General features: G+C 43.8%; 2 protein-coding genes across 18 annotated transcripts in view; one reads left to right on the forward strand and one right to left on the reverse strand.

Moving 5' to 3' along the window:
- PUDP (pseudouridine 5'-phosphatase) overlaps positions 1–19,450 on the forward strand; it is a 148,449-nt gene that overhangs the window by 96,298 nt on the left and 32,701 nt on the right. The window lies entirely within an intron of this gene.
- The window catches only part of LOC144307984 (uncharacterized), a 53,594-nt gene continuing 41,997 nt past the window's right edge, over positions 7,854–19,450 (reverse strand). For 11 of the 17 annotated variants that reach the window (XR_013374632.1, XR_013374630.1, XR_013374624.1 and 8 more), the window contains 2 exons: positions 17,122–18,159; positions 10,528–11,101 (listed from right to left, as the gene is read on the reverse strand). Coding sequence is in view for 1 of the 17 variants with exons in the window: in XM_077888098.1 (XP_077744224.1) it covers positions 11,007–11,101 (95 nt within the window). In the remaining 16 variants the exon portion in view is untranslated. Of the gene's footprint in view, positions 8,781–10,527; positions 11,102–17,121; positions 18,160–19,450 lie in introns of those variants that run through there. The other 6 variants (XR_013374631.1, XR_013374620.1, XR_013374623.1 and 3 more) reach the window with 3 other exon arrangements.

Consider the following 19,450-nt stretch of genomic DNA (forward strand, 5'->3'; position numbering starts at 1 on the left):
GATTAGCACAGATTACCTTTTTATTTTTTTATTTTATTTTATTTTTTTTCAGATTACCTTTTTAAATAAGGGGAAGGCTGAAGTGACAACCTTGTCTCTCTTGGGGTTTAAAGATGAAGTTGTCTCTCTGCATAGGGCATTTTGAAATTCGAAGACCTCTGAACGTTTAGGGTGAATCCCAACTGCAAGCCATCCATTCACCAAGGGGTTAAGGATCAGGAAAGTCAGGCCCAGATGCATGAAGTGATGTGTCCCTGGTTTCGAGCAGGGAGTTTTCAGTCCATCCTCATGACGGTAACCCTTTGCTGCCTTCCACCATCACCTGTCTTCCCTCTGAATTTTATACATCAAACTCAGAGTCTGGAAGAATCCTGGTGTACCTCTACGATCACTGAACAGTGTGTGAAAAATGTGGAGAGAAGCCTTGCTTAGAAAAGACTTCAGGTGTAAAGGGAATTTGGGGAAATGCAAGTTCCAGTGAACGGCATTAGCATACAGAGCAGACCAAGAGAAGGCTAGTCGCTACCTGGCCGCGTGCATAGACCTGTGAGCCCTGAATACACCCGCAAAGAAGAGGACAAGCTCCCCCAGCCTAATTGTGGTTGATAAGAAAGAAAACAAGGGGGGCAGTTATAGTAGCTGAGCAGCGAGCAGTGCCTTCCTCCTTTGAGTAGACTCTGAAGGGACCATCCCAGCCAATACCACCGTAGCACACGAACTGGAATCATACGGCCATGCAAGGGAGCCCTTTATACCTGGGCAAATTTGCTCTGTTCTGTTCAGTTGCTTCTGAAGGCATTGCTCAGATTCCAGTGCTACCCAGTAGTGAAGGACCACGATACCGTCCTGTGAGTCACAGTAGAGTAGAACAGAACATTGTCATTATTTAATCATTCTCACACAGCTGGAGCAGATAGTGTGTGTCACAGAAGTAGGCTACCATTCAATACTGTTTTGAAACATTGGAAGAGCAGTCAGTGTAATCTACAATATTATCAAAATACAAAAAAAAAAAAAAAAAAGACCTCAGTAAATGTAAGGAAAAAAAAAACAACCCTTTTAAACCCTACATCCAGTACTGATTAAAACCCTCCAGGAAAGTGGGAGTAGAGAGGAAGTTCCTTCGCCTGATAAAGGGCATCTTCTAAAAAGCTAAAGTCAACATCATGGTAAATGGTCGAGCTGAATACTTCTCCCTTAAGTTCAGGAACAAAATACGAGTGTCTGGTTTCACCTCTTCTCGTCAACATCATACTACAGTGCATTAAAAAATTGAAATAAATAAAAGAAACCTAGCCAGAAAGGAAGATGTAAAACTGTGTGCATAGAGACAGGAGCAAAAATCCAATGGAATATACAAATAGTTACTAGAACTATTGAGGTCTTTAGATAGAAAATCAACCGCATGTATTCATTATGAACAATTAAAAAACTAAATAAAAATCGATACGGTGTACAGTGCATCAAAACGTGAAGTACTCAGGGAATGTAGCAGGAACTGGGGAGTTAATCCAGTCCTTGTTATTGTTTTTTGGCTGGAAGTGGAAGTTCTTGTATTGCTCCTATTGAATCCCCTGGAAACAATAGCAATGAATAACCTCACGTAAAAGAGGAGTAAATGAAGTAGCAGACATCTCAGGTGTCTCACAAACATTAGGGAGAGCTCCAGAATAATCATGCCCTGTATCACCTTTGCACTCAGGACTTCCCGAGGTAAGGATACAGCATCTGTCGACTTTGAGGCATGCCGTCCAAGTCTAATTCAGCCCAGAGCCGTAAAACGGTAGAGGGGATTTTTCCTTTATCGCACGACCAACAAGTTAGACAGAAGACCGTACCAGAGTTGAAGAGACTGTGCCCACAATCTAGTTTGTTCATGACGTGGGTGACGTGGATTTCGAATGATGATAAACCAAAGGATGCTGGCAAAGACCGAGAAGAACATGATTTTGCAGGTGCCTGAGAAGACCCGTTAGGCAGAGGATCCTGCAGCCCTTATTGCTGCAATTAATTTTACATAACATCAGCCATATAACACTGCCCTGAATATTAGGGAGCAGCCTGTTTCCAGGACTTTGCAGGTATGGAAAAGGGAAGCATTACAGTGCGTGCGACGTTCCAGTGAACGTGTCTGAAATGATACCCAGCGGTTGCCGGTTCTGCCCTCAGTGCCAGTCTGCACGCCTGCTTCTACAGCTGTATTCCTGACAATCTGAGCATAAAATGCATGTCCATGACAATAAATCAAAGAGGCATTGTTGAACGGGTGGCGGGGAGCCCCACCCTTAAGAGGTGAGATGCGTACCTTTTCAAGCAAATCTGCAACCAAAAAATGTGTACGTCAGGCATTGCCAGCACAACGCGTTCACCAGTGGTCCAGGACGGTTATACTGAACCCACCTTCCCCGGCGCTGTCGAGTAAGCGGGATGGTAGGCAGTAAGGAGGTACACAGGGCTTAAGGATATTGGCGGGGTGGCGGTGCAGGGGTGCTCTATTTGTTTCCTGTCCTTGCAACTTTCAAGTCTATAAAAGAAACCCTTCTACCTAATTCTATTTCTAGTCTGCTAAACGATTAGATCCCGGTCCAGGTGGCCCATTGGCTTGACTCCTCTTCCTAACGACGTCATAACCAATAACAGCAAAAGTAACATTTCATGCAGCTGCCATTGAAATAAGAGGCAGTGCATTAGTTTGTTGATAAAGGGGCACTTGCCTGAGCACAGTACCATTTGTAGAGAGAAATGATGAACGAGTGGCAGTGGCGGAAGTCGTAGGCTCTCGGAGCCTCATCAAGCACCGCTGTGCGCTCGTGAACTTTGTAGAGACGTGGAAGGTCAGGAGGGGAGCCAGGAAGGCCCAGCCTGGGCAACCTCAGCGGACACATCATGTGGGATGGTTGTGTGGCTTCTCAAAACCCATCAGGCTTCTGCTCTAGGTGGCTGTAGGCCCCTTTTCCCCTGGCCAGTCCAGGCTGGTGGTTCTGACTGCACATCCCATTGCTAACACACAGGGATGTGTGAGCTCTCCAGCCGTGGGCTGGGTTGTAGGCACCTGGCTTTGCCCAGTCCCCTTGCTACCTTGGCTGGCACCTGGGGAGGGATGAAGGTGAAATCACGTGTCCTGGTCAGCAGAAGGGCCCAGAGGAGCAGCAGCATGTCTCTGTTTACCTTTCATCAGAGCATGTCCCTAATACCATTGAGGTTAAGGAACTATTCCCAGGTGAGAACGAGCATTTTCACCTGGAAGGTGGCAGGCAGCATGAAGGTGGCACCTTAGGCCGTCAGAGCGGTCCTGCTGCCCGTCCGTGCATTTACACTGGCCTTGCAGATTGCTCCCGTGAGCCTGACACCACACACGGCAGGCACTCTTCCCCTTCCAGTTTCCATGACAATGGGGGGCTTCTAGGCAGAGGGACACGGGGGAGACTGGGAGGTGCTGAGTGCGGCAATGACGTAGGTGCGCTTCTGCGGGGACTCCCTGAAGGCTTTAGCTGAATGCAAACTCTGCGTGCGTCACTGTGTTCGCACTTTGCAAACCACGCTGATGAGCCATCAGGCTCCTTTCATGTCGAGCTGGGCAAGCTTGTGCCCCACCTCAGCTAGGCATCCCAAGGCACTGGATCCCAGCTCTGACGTCCAGCCAAGTCTGAGAAGTTGTTGACCCATCTTCCAGCTTCCCACACGTACTCTCTGTCCCTCTGCCCATCCCTCTCTCTCTGGCTTTCCACTCACTTTTGGATATTCTTTGTTTTGTTTCTTGTACCTAAGGATGATTCCTGTATTACTAAATACTTAAATCCGCCCCAGCATCATTCAAGACTTTTTCATATTATATTGGAATCCATTATCCTAATAAGCATAACAGCACCCTTTCCCCAGAAAGTGACCAGCTGGACCCATCATCTTTCCTGTAAACAGAGGGGAAAGAGATGTGGTCTCTTGTAAATCAGCATTAATCTTCTCTTTTGTGTGTGTTTTTTTTTTAAATCAGCATTAATCTTCTCTTTTCTGTGTGTTTTTTTTTAAGATTTATTTATTTATTTGAGAGAGAGAGAGAGCACAACCAATGGAGGAGGGGGGTGAGCAGTCGAAGAGAGACAAGCGGACCCTGTGCTGAGCGTGGAGCCCTATGGAGGGCTCGATCTTGTGACCCTGAGACCATGACCTGAGCCGAAACTGAGACAACCAATGGAGCCCCAGGGCACCCCGTCTTTTTTGCCTTTTTAAAATAAATACCATTTCTCAAGGTAGGAAACGACCACACTCCTGTTAGAGTCTGTGGTTAGAAGCCCCATCACTGGGGCAGAAACAAATGCACGTGGCTTACTTTGTAAAAGGTGGCTTTTTGTTTTCTTTGGTCATTCAGTGGCGCTTGGTTTACCCCAAAGTCCTCAGATACTGAACATGGGTCTGTTCGGTCTCTCGGCATTATCTTCAATTTGTATCGCCTAAAAAGATTTTTAGCCTCGATGCCTCGAAAGTGTGGTCTTGCTGGGACATTTGGGATTATGACTCTAATACAATAATGTAATTTTTCTTATTTATGCTTATAGACATTTAAAAAGTGATGATCAGGAGGTAGAAACGAATGTTCCACTGCTTTTCCTTTGGGGGAAAAGAAATGGGTGGGTTTGCACCCTGACAGCTAATCAGGTCTCGGTGTGCATGAGGCAGGCCGTGTATCAAACAGATCATCCATGACATCCAGTTTTAGGAAGAACGCCAAGAAATCTCAGCTGCCAGGAGAAAATAAAGACTTGCTTTTCGTGCCTTTGCACCACAGGCAAGGCCAAGTCTGTTCTTACTTCCTGCGGTCCCATCAGCAAAGGCTGTTTTAACGGCGGGCCACCTGAAAGGAGCGCTGCAATTAGGAATGTGGAACTGACGTGCTGTCTGCCCAGCCGCGCTGGCCCCACTGCACCCGGGTGTGCAGGCCTTGGAGGAACGAGGTTTCCAGATCTCCCAGGGAGCCTCAGCTGCAGGCTATATGATACGCCCGTGTTACTCTCGTCACAGCCTTCGAAGCAAGCGCCTTGGGTTACTAATTGTCGCTTGACCCTTCCTGAAACAGAGTGAACAGGGCTCTTTACGTGCGCCGCCTGTGCTGGGTACGTTCTGTTACTTTATACCCCAGCTACAATGCTCTCCTGGATCGTCACAGAATAACAGTGCATTCCAAATAATATCAAACGAAATCGTCTGATATTGGACTTTTTTTTTTTTAAGATTTTGTTTGTGAGAGACTGAGCACACAAGCCAGAGGAAGGGCACAGGGAAAGGGAGAAGGAGCTCTCCACTGAGCAGCGAGCCCGACAACATGGGGCTCCATCCCAGGACCCCGGCATCATGACCTGAGCCGAAGGCAGACGCTCAACCGACTGAGCTGCCCTGGTGCCCTGCAATGAATTGGGGAATAATGGATAATCGACACTTAGTATGATGTGAATTCAGGGTGTACAAGGGGATGAGGTGATATGTATTGCAAAATGATGACCAGTTCATGCACTCACATAATTCCCATTGTGTGTGTGTGTGTGTGTGTGTGATGAAAATATTTAAGATAAAAAAAAATAGAGAATATTTAAGATCTACTCTCAGGCAGCCCGGGTGGCTCAGCGGTTGAGCGTCTGCCTTCAGCTCGGGGCGTGATCCTGGAGACCCAGGATCGAGTCCCAGGTTGGGCTCCCTGCATGGAGCCTGCTTCTCCCTCTGCCTGGGTCTCTGCCTCTCTCTCTCTCTCTCTCTGTGTCTCTCATGAATACATAAATAAAACCTGTTAAAAAAAGTAAGCTCTACTGTCTTAGCAACGTTCACGTACACAGCAGTATTGTCAACCAAAGTCGCCATACTGTGTATTACATCCCTTGGACCATCCATCTTAATGTTTGACAGTGTGTTCCCTTCGGCCAACATCTCCCCATTTCGGCCTACCCCCCAGCCCCTGGCAACCACCCTGCTATTCTATGTTTCTGCGAGTTGGGCTTTTTTAAGATTCCACATATGAGCGAGTTCTTCCAGGATTTGTCTTTTTCTGGCTGACTTACTTCGCTTAGCATAATGCCCTCGAGGTCCATGCATGTTGTCACAAAAGGCAGTATTTCCTTCCTTCTTGTGGCTGAGTAATATCATGCGTGTGCTAGTGCGTATCACATCTTTATCCGCTCATTTGTAGACACGTGGGTTGTTTCCATATCTCGACTGCAGTGAACATCAGATGGCAGCCATGTCTTGTCTTCAATATCCTGTTTTCATTTCCTGTAGAAATACACCCAGAAGTGCGATTGCTGGATCGTATGCTGGTGCTGTTTTTAACTGTTTGAGGACCCTCCACGCGGTTCTCCAGAGCAGCTGCTCCGGTTTGCATCCCCACCAACGGTGCACACGAGGGTTCCTTTTCATCCACATCCTGTCCAGCACTTGTTATCTCTTGCTTTTTTGACGATGGCAGTTGTTAGAGGCATGAAGCGGTATCTCATGATGGTTTTGATTCGTGTTTCCCTGATGAGCAGTGATGTTGAGCATCTTCTCGTGTGTCCGTTGGCCACCTGCATGTCTTTGCAATCCCGTCTCTTTTCCTGTCCACACCCACCAAAGGTCTCTGCTAGTGGCAGGCTTGCGAGGTACGTGAGCATCCTCAAGGCGGGAAGCTCTAGATTCTGGTATGTTCTTCCCTTGAGATTCAATACCGTAGAGCCGTGAGCTTCACATGGATGTCAGTTCCCAATATGGAACACTATTTAACTTTTCCCTCCTGAGTACAAGGAGGGAAGAGGTGAGTTAGATACATCTCGTGAGAACAGTAGATGAAGGTTATACGGAGGTAGATTTTAATTTAATATTAGAAGACACGTTAAAAATTGATATCAATTATCTGTGGAATGTTACAATTTGTTGAATCTTGGCTTTGCTTCCCGGGACATACTCTAACCTTCCTGGTCCTGCAGATTGGGTTAAATGCCTTTCTTTTGTGTTCCATACTATGTCTAGAATGTTCTAGATAAGATATCTGTATTTTGGCTGTCTTCCACGCTAGGTTGTCAGACTTTTAAGGGCAGGTGTCTTACTCATCTTTGTATTTCTAGCATCGAACAAGTTTCCGATACGGCAGAGTTACTGGAGAAAAGAAGCCCTTGACTTTAAATAGGAAATGTGCCTTTCAGAAGCAGTTTTACTGGTTGAGAGGTGGTATTTGATGAATATAAAAATCCTCCTAAATTTTAAGATTGTCTGAGTGCGCTCCCCACCAAAGATTCTTATGCTAACCTGTCATTACTAAATGGGATGCTTTGAACTAACACCCAGTAGATTTGAAAAGATTCACTCTTGCTTTTCAATTTCCAAATTCCTGGTTCCTGTTGTAGCCAGAAATTCATGAAATGGCTAGTTGTGGGTATGGATTAGAGCTTAAATATCCTGGAAGAGACCACAGCCAGCACGACGTTTTAAGCAGCTTAGCCTGCTGGCAACGCACCATAAAACTGAGGAAATAAGTTATTCCCATGGAAAAAAATTCTCCAAATCACTGTTACCAAATTATCACCTTTTCTGTAAAACCAACACATGCTTGCTACCCTAATTATTTTCCTCTTATTTCATTTCTGGTTGTTGGCCTATTCCCTTGAAATTCATATCAGATGGACTGGATCCCACATCCCAGGAGTAGAATTTTTATTTTTTATATTCTTTTAAAAAATATTTTATTTTTTTTATTTATTTTAGAGAGAGCACGAGTGAGAGAAAGAGGGAGAGTGAGAGGCATACCCCCCCCCCCACACACACACATGCACACAGGACCCCAGGATCATGACCCAAATGGAAGGCAGGTGCTCAACAGTCTGAGCCACCCACGCGCCTCTCCTGGAGTAGAATTTTTTTAAAAATCACTCCATTTTGTAGTTTGGAAATCACCCCTAATCTCAGCCGTCATTTTACAAGACCACTGAGTGAATACCTGTGTGATCCGCTAAGCCAGTGCTCATGAACCAAAGGAAGCTTTTGACATCATCAGCTCAGATAATTTACTGTCATAGTTTTCCTTTCCTGTGCCTGCATACATCCTGAAAACTAATCAAGAATACGTCTTATGAATTCTACTTTTATTTTAATCTTTAAGGACTTAATGGCACTAATCATCTAATTTATGCCCTCTTGGTATTTCAGTCTTGATTTACAAAAACGGAGAAATTAGGAGTGAACGCTATTCACACAGCAAGGATCTCTCTCCTTCCCCTCCTCCTCCTCCTCATCTCTCTTTCTCTCTCTTCCTCTCACTCTTCCTTCTCTCTCGGAGGCATTTCTGATGCACAAATGACCTTTCCCTGTGTTGCTGGATGGAGAACACTTCCAACATAAAATGATTTCTTCTAGATCAACAGAGGACATTATGTTGAAGACACTTCAGGAGCAGGTCTCCTTCTGTGGGAGAACCTCTATGTCCAGGGGCAACCCACTGGCAGGGGACGAGTCCACAAGAAAGCTCCATCGTGTGACAGAGCATTTGCTGCAACAATTTTGCACGCTTTCTCTGTACTCACCCCTGCAGTGTGCCCCTCCAGGTCAACAGTCCCCTCCACAGAAGGAACTCCTCCTTTCTTTGTAACTCCTTCCCACCACCCAGGTCCTCTTGCTGGGATCGGCAGCTTGTCTACCTGAGACTCCGCAAGACGGCATGCTTGTCTTCTAATGTTCAGAAGCAAGTCTGCGCCAAGAGCCCTGGCGATTCTCGTGGAGCGAAGTGGATCTCTGTAAAGACAGAGCTATCAGGAACATGTGTCCAGGGGCTAAAGATATGAGGTTTTAGAAGAGAAATACTTGTCAGTTTCCAAAGATAAAATCTCCAGAGCTTGCTAATAATATTTATGGAGCAGCTAACTGCCAGAAGCTCAAAGCTTTTTTCTCATATAATCACATAACGGCTGGCATCAAAACATTACTCTGAAATGGCTAAGGGGTGTCTATTATCCCGTTTTCCCACAAAGGAAACCAAGATAAAAGGTTTAAGTGGTTTTGCCCAGAGGGACAGAGAAGAATTAGAGGTAGTATCGGAAATAGAGGAGAATTGCTCGATTTATACTCTAGCCTGGGTTATATCATACAATTTTGTGAAATAAATAAATGCTTTAATTTGTATATTTTATTGCATAAATCACACATATACTTCTATTCCCCAGCTGGTAGAGTATGCTTGATATTTCAACCTTCCTTGCCAAAACCTGAACGAAAATACCTGTATTCTAGTCCTAACGTTAACCTTCCTATAGGCCACAGATTCACGTGTCAAACCACAGCAATCACATCTTTCCTATGGATATCCTTCCCAGAAGGTAGGTCCCTACGCCCTTTCTTTTGAAATCTTGAGTTTAGTTTCTGAGCCATTGGAGGAGTAGACAGGATTAGAGAGAGCTTGCTCTGAGGAGTGAAGCCACAGATAGACACTAAGGAGGGAAAGCCAGTGAGCAAATACAGCAGGACAGGTAGGGGCTGTGGCCTGCTCACTGCCCCGTACCCCCTGGACGTCTCCTCCCTCATGCATTCCCGGTCTTGACATGATAGAAAGCGCCCTGCTGACGGGGAGGGTGATGATGTCCATGAGTGAAAGCATTCATTACTGGAGAAAAGAATGGCTGAGAGACTGTGCTTTCACTTGTAATAGTTAAATAAAGGAAGGAAGGAGGGAGGGATAGAAGGAACGATGGAAAGAAGGAAGGGTGGCAGATGGCAGGGAGGAAGGGAGGAAGGAAGAGGGAGGGAGCCACGCAAAAAAACAAGTTGCTAGGCACTTTTTGTCCTAGCAAAAATTAAAATTTGTTAAAATTTGACCTTGGAACATGCAAGGCTCAAAATTCCTTAAGCTTCAATTCTACGCATCTAGAACATCTTCTTTTCTTTAAAAAATAAATAAAAACCAACCAAACAAAAAAAGACACAACCACCTTGAATATTGTTCTTACCCACCCCAAATAAATGTAAAGGCAATATAGTATTGTCACCGTACAACACCTATTGCACATTTCCCATGCCAGACACGACGGCCAAAAAGCTCTTTCTCATTGACCATCCTCCATCAATATTTTGGATCTCTGAAACAAAATCTAGAAACCAAGCAGGTTACTCCCTAATTGATGCTCATGATTTCATCAAGAGAAAATTCTGTGGTTTCACACACAGTGAAATCAGAGGGAAGTAAAGACTTTGGAAGAAAACCAGGCAGTATGTCTCACTCTTGTGACGATGTCCTCAGTGTCTTACCTACATTTGGTGTGGTCTCCAGTGGCCTTCTTATAAACAAGAGCAAGAAATGCATCCAATGCCTGTGCAATCATGTTAATTAAATACCATGTTAACAACCAAACCCAAAGCGCTTTTTGACTAGGCCATGATCAACATAATAAGAAATTGCTAATGATGAGTCTTCAAAACCAGGCTTGAAAGAACTGATCATGGTTCGGTTGCTAAGGTTTGGCACTGGCTTTTTTGACATCGGTCAAATCTGACTCTCGATCCTGTATAATGATAGTACCCACTCTCTTGGATTGGAGTTTGCTTTATTGAATGAAACAAAGGGTTGGTTAGCAGTCCGTCATCCTACTGCTATGAGAGGGTGCCAGGGAAGAGAGGGTGGTCACACTGCTGCACGGCAGTAGGCTTCATATTTGATTGCACATCACTCAATCATGGAGAGATTTAGAAAACCCCTCATGGCCAAGTCCCACCACACAGCATCAGGTCAGGGTCTTGATTTGTGGGATCCAGCCTGAGTATCATTAAGGAAGGTGATTCTCCGTGTAGGGCGTCTGGGTTTGCAATATTGATGCGAAGTCTCTGCTTTTAGTTTCTATCAGCACCTTATGGATGAAGACTTGAGGCCGTGCACATCGAAGTACATGAGCTAGCAGCTATCTTTTTCTCAGATGGTATGGGACTCTATACATTGTTGACAGAGCAGCGGGTCCCATTTAAGAAGTGCAATGTGACTGGACATAAGGATTTGCCCTTTCATTCAAACCTCATGGTGGAGAATCCACAATGGGAGTCTGTGGCTTGGCAGCAACAACCACAGCATGGCACACAAGCAAGATGGTGGAGTCTTGGCGATCAAACCCTAGGAAGAGTAGAGGAAGAAATGGAGAAGGTTGGTGATTAGAGATGGGAGACTTGTGTGGGATGACTGTCCTGGACATGAAAAGGCTGCCACATGAACCAGAGTTGAATTCATCGCCTCCCATTCTGCAGTACAAGCATCTTGAATAGTTTTCTGCTTGCTCTAAAAATGCCAATGTGTCCTCACCAGATTGTCTTCAGTGATTGTTCCAGGGGACAGATTGCTGGAAACGATTCATATCTGCCTTTTCCCTTGCCTGTGTGTGTGGACCCAAGGGAGGGCGGTTGGGAAGGACAAAATTGAATATTATCTTTTTCATTATCCCCGGTACTGGACCCTCCATACGAAGACATGTTAAAATTTGACCTTGGAACATGCAGGGGTCAAAATTCCTTAAGCTTCAATTCTACGCATCTAGAACGTCTTCTTTTCTTTAAAAAATAAATAAAAACCAACCAAACAAACAAAACACACAACCACCTTGGATATTGTTCTTACCCACCCCAAATAAATGTTAAAAAAAAAAGATTAAATCTGGTCATGTGTCATTCCCCTCCAAAGTCAGTAATGTCACCATACCAGTGACATTCCTAACAGCAAGGTTAATTCTGTGCTCACTTTGGTTCTTCATCACACAGTAACTTGCTAGGATCATTCACCTTTTTTTTTTCTTTTAGAGTCATTGCATACAGTCTTTCCATCTGTCTGTAACTCTGTTTTGGTTTTCTACAGGGAGAATAAAAATGTTCCTTCAACATCTTAAGTATCTACCCATCCTGGATTGCATTCCCTCCCTTGCTTTTCTCAGATTCTCAAACTCATCTCATGTCCTTCATGACTTATGATCATGACACTGTATTCTTTTGAGTCACCGCAAGAATGTTCCAGATCCCCTTTCACTAACAGAAGTCCGCCCACTGCCAGCTCAATCCCAGAGACACTTGATACCCAACATTTACATAACATAATATTTGTATTTCTGCCTGTGTCAGGTATTGGTTGAATAGTCTACGTATTATCCTTGGCTTTGAATTTTCCTGAAGGTTTTTCACGGGTGATACAGGTTCTTATTTTTCTTTATTAGAGCAGATGTAATTTTATAAAAGCCTCTATCCCTATTTTCAAAAACTCCTATTTCTACTTCTACCTCTCAACAACTTCATGAACCCATACATTAAAAAAAAATGTGAACAGTTAAATAATGATTTTTTTTCTTGACCTGATTGGTGTTAGGCTACATTGCAAACCCCCCAACAAATTTCAAGTAGTATTATTCTTTTTTAATTATTCATGCTCTCTGCCCCCATGTGTTATCCTTGGTATTTGGTGACTGCAATGCCACATTATTTGGTCAAAAACCTTTGAATATGGGACTTTTCCTTACGCATAATTTTTTGAACCATTTTAAGGCATGGGTTTATTTTATTTCATTTCGAAGAGTGGATTATGATGAAGACAGAACCACATTTCAATGATGCTTTTATTTATGTCCCTTTTAGTTACTTTGAGCATAGGATTTGCAAGGACGGCATTACAAATAAAGCAGTTAGGTAAGCATTTTTCCACTTCCAGTGAAAAATCAGAGATTGAAAATTGCTTTTAATGCAGCAGCCTGAGATGTAGAGAAAGAATACGCTGTGCCGTTAGAGTTGCCACCTGGTATTGATCACAGGCGAGGGGCCACCTATTCCTGAGGGTTTCCCGCCTTGCACGGATCGTATAGGTGTGTGAGTGTTATCTGCAGGAAACGTAACTTATTTCAGCATCAGATAAGACAGGATACACTTGGTTTGGACATGACTCACTACCTCCACATTGTATTCAAAAGAGAGTGCTTTTATTCTTTCTCATTTCTTCAGTTAGCCTAAAAACTTCATCATACATAATACAGCCCTTGTGTACCTATTAGACTTTGGCATTTAGATGGTCTTCTTGGGGCTTCAAAGAATGAGATAATCATTAATTAATGCTAAAAATCCCCCCAAATCCTTTTATGTTGGGTATTTCCATAATGACCTTCATTTAATCCAGGAGGGAGATTAACGAACTAATCCTGAAGTCTGTGTCAAAGTCAGTCACAAAGCTGGCATCAGGCGTTGGACCTCCGTGTCTGCTTCCATGCCAAATGACTCGCCTGCGAGGGAAGCATGAGGCACAATGTAAGCTAAGCCACCACTTGCCGTGCTCCTGCGACTGCATCTGCTGAAAGTCCTGGGCGATGGGCGGCAAAGGCAGTATCTTCAGGGACGCCTCGTTGTGAAGATAACTAAGTAAGAAGGAGGTGGCCAAGTAGTGACCTTCACAGCCCTGGGTATTGGCCCCAGCAGTGGCTTGAGTGGCAAAAGCTGAGCCAGCTTAGTAGCGTGTGTCTGCACTGTTGCATTTTCCATGCAATAGCTCATTTAACCCTCACAGTGATACTGTGGGGAAACTGAGCCATGCCGTTATATAACACAGCTGAGATGTGAACCTCAAGTTCTAGAGTCTTCAGTCTTGATGCTGTCTCCACTTTTCTGCTGGACTCTTCCTCGAGGTGACCCCTGCCAAGGTTAGCATTATCTTTCTCCAGTTGAAGGCATTACCTCTCCTTGCAGCCTGCTCTGATGTTTCACACCTGTATCACCATCTCGCGGGCATTAGACAGGAATTCCTGAGTGAGAGAGCACTCAGGATGTACTCTTGCCCTCCTCAGACCCTCCCTAGCTTCAGATGAAACCCACACTCCATCTTGAACAAGGCATTCAAACCCATCTGAGCCATGATTGAAATTTGACTCAGCATTCTCAGATTTAATGCCTGGTGTCGCTCCTCGTGAGATCAGTGACCCAGCCTTCCAGGAACATCACTAGTTTCAAGGTTGCCTAACTCAACAACAACAAAAAAGTGAACAATTCAATTTAAAAAAAAAAAAACAGGCAAAGGCCTTGAATAGACATTTATCCAAAGAAAATATACAAATGGCTAACAAGCACATGAAAAGATGCTCAACGTCTTTCAGTGAAATGCAAATCAAAACCACCAGTTCTCATTGGTGTGGGGTGGCTGTTAAAAAAAAAAACAAATGAGACAACAAACACACTGAACCAGAAAGTAACGAGTGCTGGTGAGGATGCGGAGAAATTGGATCCCTTGTACACTGCTGGTGGGAATGTCTAATGGAATTAGAAAATAATTGGGCAGCTCCTCAAAACATGAAAATATAACTGCCATATGATCCAGCAATTCCGCTTCTGGGTTTGTCCCCAAAAGAACTGAAAGCAAAGTCTCAAAGAGATAGTTACATGCTCATGTTCACAGCAGAGTTATTCATGACAACCCAAAGGTGGAAGCAACCCAAGTGTCCCATTAATGGATGGATGAATAAGCAAAAGGTGATGCATACACACAATAGAATACTATTCAGCCTTCAAAAGGAAGGACATTCTGACACTTGCGACAACGTCGATGAACATTGAAGACATTACGCTAAGTGAAATAAGCTAGTCCAAAAAAAAAAAAAAATCACTGTCATTAAATGAGATAGTCAAATTTCTACAGCTAGAAAGCAGAAGGGTTGTTTCAGGGACTAGGGGAGGGGGAATGGGGAGTTGTTGTTTGATGGGTATAGAGCTTAGTTTTGCGGGATATGAAAAGTTCTGGAGATGGGTGGTGGTGATGGTTGCAGAGTGTGAACATACTTAATACTTCTGCTATTTTACCACGATTAAAAAGTAAGATTACCTCACTTCTCTGCCTCTGCCCATTTTGACCTAGTTTCTTCCCTCGTTGGTCTTCCTTTTAAAATCCAACCAACTCCTAAAGGTCTAGTTCAAATGTTACCGCCTCTGTGAAATACTCGTTTTTGCAAACAGTTGAATTGAACGCTGCTTTCTCTCGGTGGCCACCACAGTTTACTTACCTTTTGATCACAGCACTTGATGCAAAAGCTTGTGTATTATTACTTAGCGCTGGTCCACGCAGGTCACCCTGATTTCCCCCTGCCGCCCCAGGAAGACTGTAAAGTTCCCGGGGATTAGAGTCTTGATGTTTTCCACTTTGTAGCTTGCACAGTGACATACATAGTAAGTACTCAAATTGAATAATTTGACAGCTCCTCTCCTTTTTTTTCCCCCTCTTTTTGCCAGAACTTCAGGGAAGATACTGGAATTGTCTGCAGTGCTTACTCGATTTTGCATTCTCTCAGTGCTTGGCCACAGATGGTCTTTTGTTGAGCAATTTAAATTTTGCAGAAGGACCTCAAAGTGGCACGAAGCTCTTTGAATGAGTCGAGATAAGTTCCTTTCTGCAGAAGGAACTTAATGACCTCTTAATACGACTTCCGTGCCCTAATCTTTAAATAACATTTCTAGCAATAATTCCATTTTCCACATATATAGCAGGAGATCTGCATATCATCCAAATATAAAATCACTGTTTTTCAAATATTATTAAGTTTCTCTTCACTGCACAGTAATGGTTCTGTCAGGAGAACGGATATAAATGTATGGTCTATTAAAGAAAATAAAAGGCAAACTGTTATTTATGATCTTTCTGTGATGATAAGTTGTAGATGTTTTATAGGCAATTGTGAAAAATGAGTAAAGTGTTAGGGATGGACAAATAATTTCATATCAGTCTTTGTTTATTAATTACTGTGATGTCAAAAAGCAGTCTTCTCATTCTGCCTGGCTCCTACTTGATAGATCCGGCTCACAGTAAATATTTATCGTGCTATTGTCCTGGTATTTGAACAAGTGATTTTCAGAATTATTGAACAGTCTCCTTTTCTCTTACTTTTTTCACCACTTGTGTTATTATTTTTTTTTAAAGAAATTGGTTCAGTTCTTCAAATCATGAATCTTCAGATCATGAATCTCTTGCGTTTCCCTCCTGCTGTTTCCTGATATTTTAAGCTGCATTTACTCATTTTCAAATGGATCCAAGCAAGATCCTTGTGCGCACACCTGCCATACCCAGGCTCATCTTCAAATACCGTCTTTCAATTCACGATCTCTTTATTCCCCTAGCGTTGTGTAGGCCTGGCTTCAAGGCAAGACGCGAGTTGTTGGTTTAGATGGCTCTCAGACATGTTCTGTTTGTGAACTCCTCAACTGTCTGTCCTCTGCTCTTTCCTCTTCCTTGGAGCACATGGCGAGTTTGCTTGCAGCTCAGCCCATCTGCACCTTGCTTGCTGGTGCAATTGGACTCTGTCCGAGGCTAACATTCTCTATACTTCTCAGGACATCAATGAGTCCTGCCACCACTTCTCAGTGAAACCGAGTTCCCTTCACATCACTCTTTAGCCAAGATGGGGTTGGGGGGAGGCGAGGGTAGCATAAGAAGGAAAGTGTCTTTAAACACAAAATATGTAATTGGAAATACTGGCATTTGAGGCTGACTGGAACACCTGTCGAACACCTGTCACTTTTTAAAACCGTAATTTTCTTCTTGTGCTTAACTTTCTCAGGAATCACGGTGATTGTTCTAAGCTTTGAGGAAGTAACGTGTGTGAAGTCAGGGTCATTACAGATATTCCATTTGTTTATATTCTTTTTCTTTGCTCCCCTCCAAAAATTGATAATATTTGATGTTGAAAATATTAATCTTTGTAGAGTGACTATAATCTAATATCAAAATCAGGGGGCAAAAAAAAAAAAAAAAATCAGGGCAAGTAGAGAGTGAAAGGCATCTTTCATAATTAGCAGGACAGCAGGGGTCAACCAGTATGCTTCCTGGCAAACCAGTGCAGAGAGTGTGAATACCCTAACTCAGCTCCCTGGAGACCAATTTCTAGCGAGTCTGACTGAAGGAGTGGAAAAAGCCATAACACGTTATGGAGAGAAGAAGCCATAAATCCTGACTGTAATGACTTTACCTCTGTGGGCATGCCCACAGGCTCCTCGCAAATAAAACTTTTGCTTAGCTCTCCCCATCCTACAAAGCTAATTGAGTCCAATTTCAACCAGGAGGAACAATGCAAGAATCAACACAAGAATAAATATAGCATTCATTCATTCATTCATTCATTCATTCATTCTTACCCAAAATGCCATTCCATCCTTATCTTCTACGAGTTCCCATGAAGACAACCAGAAAGACCAGCCAGCAAATACAGTATGCAGTGACAAGGCCCATGGTGGAGGTATGCCCAGCGGGCCTCGCCTTGCTTTATGCCCGTGTTTGTGGGAATTTGTCAGAGCAGGGCCAGGATGCTGATCCCGGGTTGGTGAAAGCTTCCCCAGGAGATCTGTGCTCTGGTGAACACCGAGATGGGCCAGATGCAAACAGGCAGAAACTTCAGGGGGACCCAGCAGGGATGTCTGCCCAAACGGAGTGAAGAACACGGAGATGGAGACACAGGGCAAGCAGGAGGCCGTCGTACTACCAAAGTCAGAAACCTACAGTCTTCCACAAAGCCTTTTCTAAGTGACGGGGATACAGAGCACAGGATTAAAAAAACTATTTACAGCAACACGACTCCTTCCATGTGGGAGAACCTCTCCAGTGTGCACAAATCATTGTGACTAGTTACGCTTTCAAGGAGCCTTCAGGAATCTAATATATATACACACAGACGTGTACATATATACGTAATATTTGGATAGACTTAAAGCAGCTGCCAATCTAGTAGCACATCTCATCATCCCATATTTCATTATGGCAGATTGTCTAATCTTTATGTTTTCCTCATCAGAACAGGGAGACAGTCCCACCCGTAATGCCTGCATCCTAGGGCTCGTTGAGAATTAATGGAGTTTGGGACATACACACTCAGCAAACAAAACAAGGAATAGCTCCCTATTACTTGCAGTTAACAAAGAGAATAGCCATGAATGCAGGGGAAATACGAGAAATGACTGTTCAGTCATCTTTGGTCTTAGGATTGTTGTTAAATGGCAATGCTCAAAAGCCACAGAGAGGGAGTATCATGTATCATTATTATAGTTTTCCACTACTGAATGGGTGGAAGGGTAGATGGAACGTCGGCAACTACTGTTTTTAGGGTGTCTTCAGCACACTGCACACTGCTTTGAGACACAAATGGGTCCCTGAGTTCCTGCGGTCTGCATAGCGTCGACCTATGTGAGAAGAGACACATGCAAAGAAAATAATGTTATTTTTCATTACTCCAGTCATTCACTCTCATTATAAAAAGCTAGGACATCATGCAGAACAGTAAACCACCAAAAACTCGACCATCTGGACATAATCACTATTAGCAGTGTGGATATTTTTGAAGTCTTCCTGAAGTCGCCTGCCTCCCTGTAAATCCTCTCATCCTTGCCTACACCCCATCCCACTTTTCAAAAATCCTACAGACATGTGCCCATTGCCTGGGGCAGAGAAGTATAAAAGAATGGCATGGAGAGAGAGAAAGAAAAAAAAAACCTCTTCCTTTGCTCTGCAGATCCCTGAAAGCACTAGGGACCTGGACCCCTAAGGGCATAAAAACTGTATTTCAGATCATGGCATGTGAAAATTGAAAAAAAATAAGAGAATTTCTTGGTCAAATAAAGAGTCTGTTATGTTGTCTTCTAGTTTTTTTTTTTAATCATTTTCCTGTAAATGTTCTTTTTTTATGTTAAATATTGAATCCTTGCAAAAGCACATATAACCAATGATTAAGCACCAGGGAATAAGAACACATGAGCCAACTGCATCCACCACTGCAGAGCACAGAAGGTTTCTGGCAGATCCATCGCCCTGATGTACCCCGTCCTGGATTCCACCCTGCTCCCTCTGCTACCCACTAGGAACGGGCTCCCCAGATTTTGGTTTTTAATCGTTCCCTGGCCTTTCTGTATAGTTTTACCAACTGTGGAAATAATATCGTGCCAGAATGTTGAACAAGTGTGGTACATACAGTTTGGTCTCCAAATATCCTTTTTAATTTTTATTTTTTATTAAAGTTTTTATTTACTCATGAGAGACACAGAGAGAGAGGTAGAGACACAGGCAGAGGGAGAAGCAGGCTCCCTGCAGGGAGCCCGATGCAGGACTTGATCCCGGGACCCCGGGGTCATGCCCTGAGCCTAAGGCAGATGCTCAACCACTGAGCCACCCAGATGCCCCCAGATACCCTTTTTAAATGCTTGCAGATGCTCATCATATTCACAACATGGAATAACTTCCTGTGACTTTTGTTGAATGGGATTAAAAGGTGAGATTCGATGTAAAGTAAATTCTGATCTTCACCCACACGTGTTGCTCAAATATCGGCGGATAAAATGAAAGGATATCTGGGAATTGCCTCAATATCACCAGGTGTAAGGGTTGGGAGGATGCACAGAGATGTGGTCATATTAACGGAGGCCAGCAGTTGAGAATTGTTGAAGCTGAGTGTTCCTTTACTACATGGCATTCATTGCT

This window comes from Canis aureus, chromosome X (genome assembly GCF_053574225.1).
Source record: "Canis aureus isolate CA01 chromosome X, VMU_Caureus_v.1.0, whole genome shotgun sequence".
NCBI lineage: Eukaryota > Metazoa > Chordata > Mammalia > Carnivora > Canidae > Canis > Canis aureus.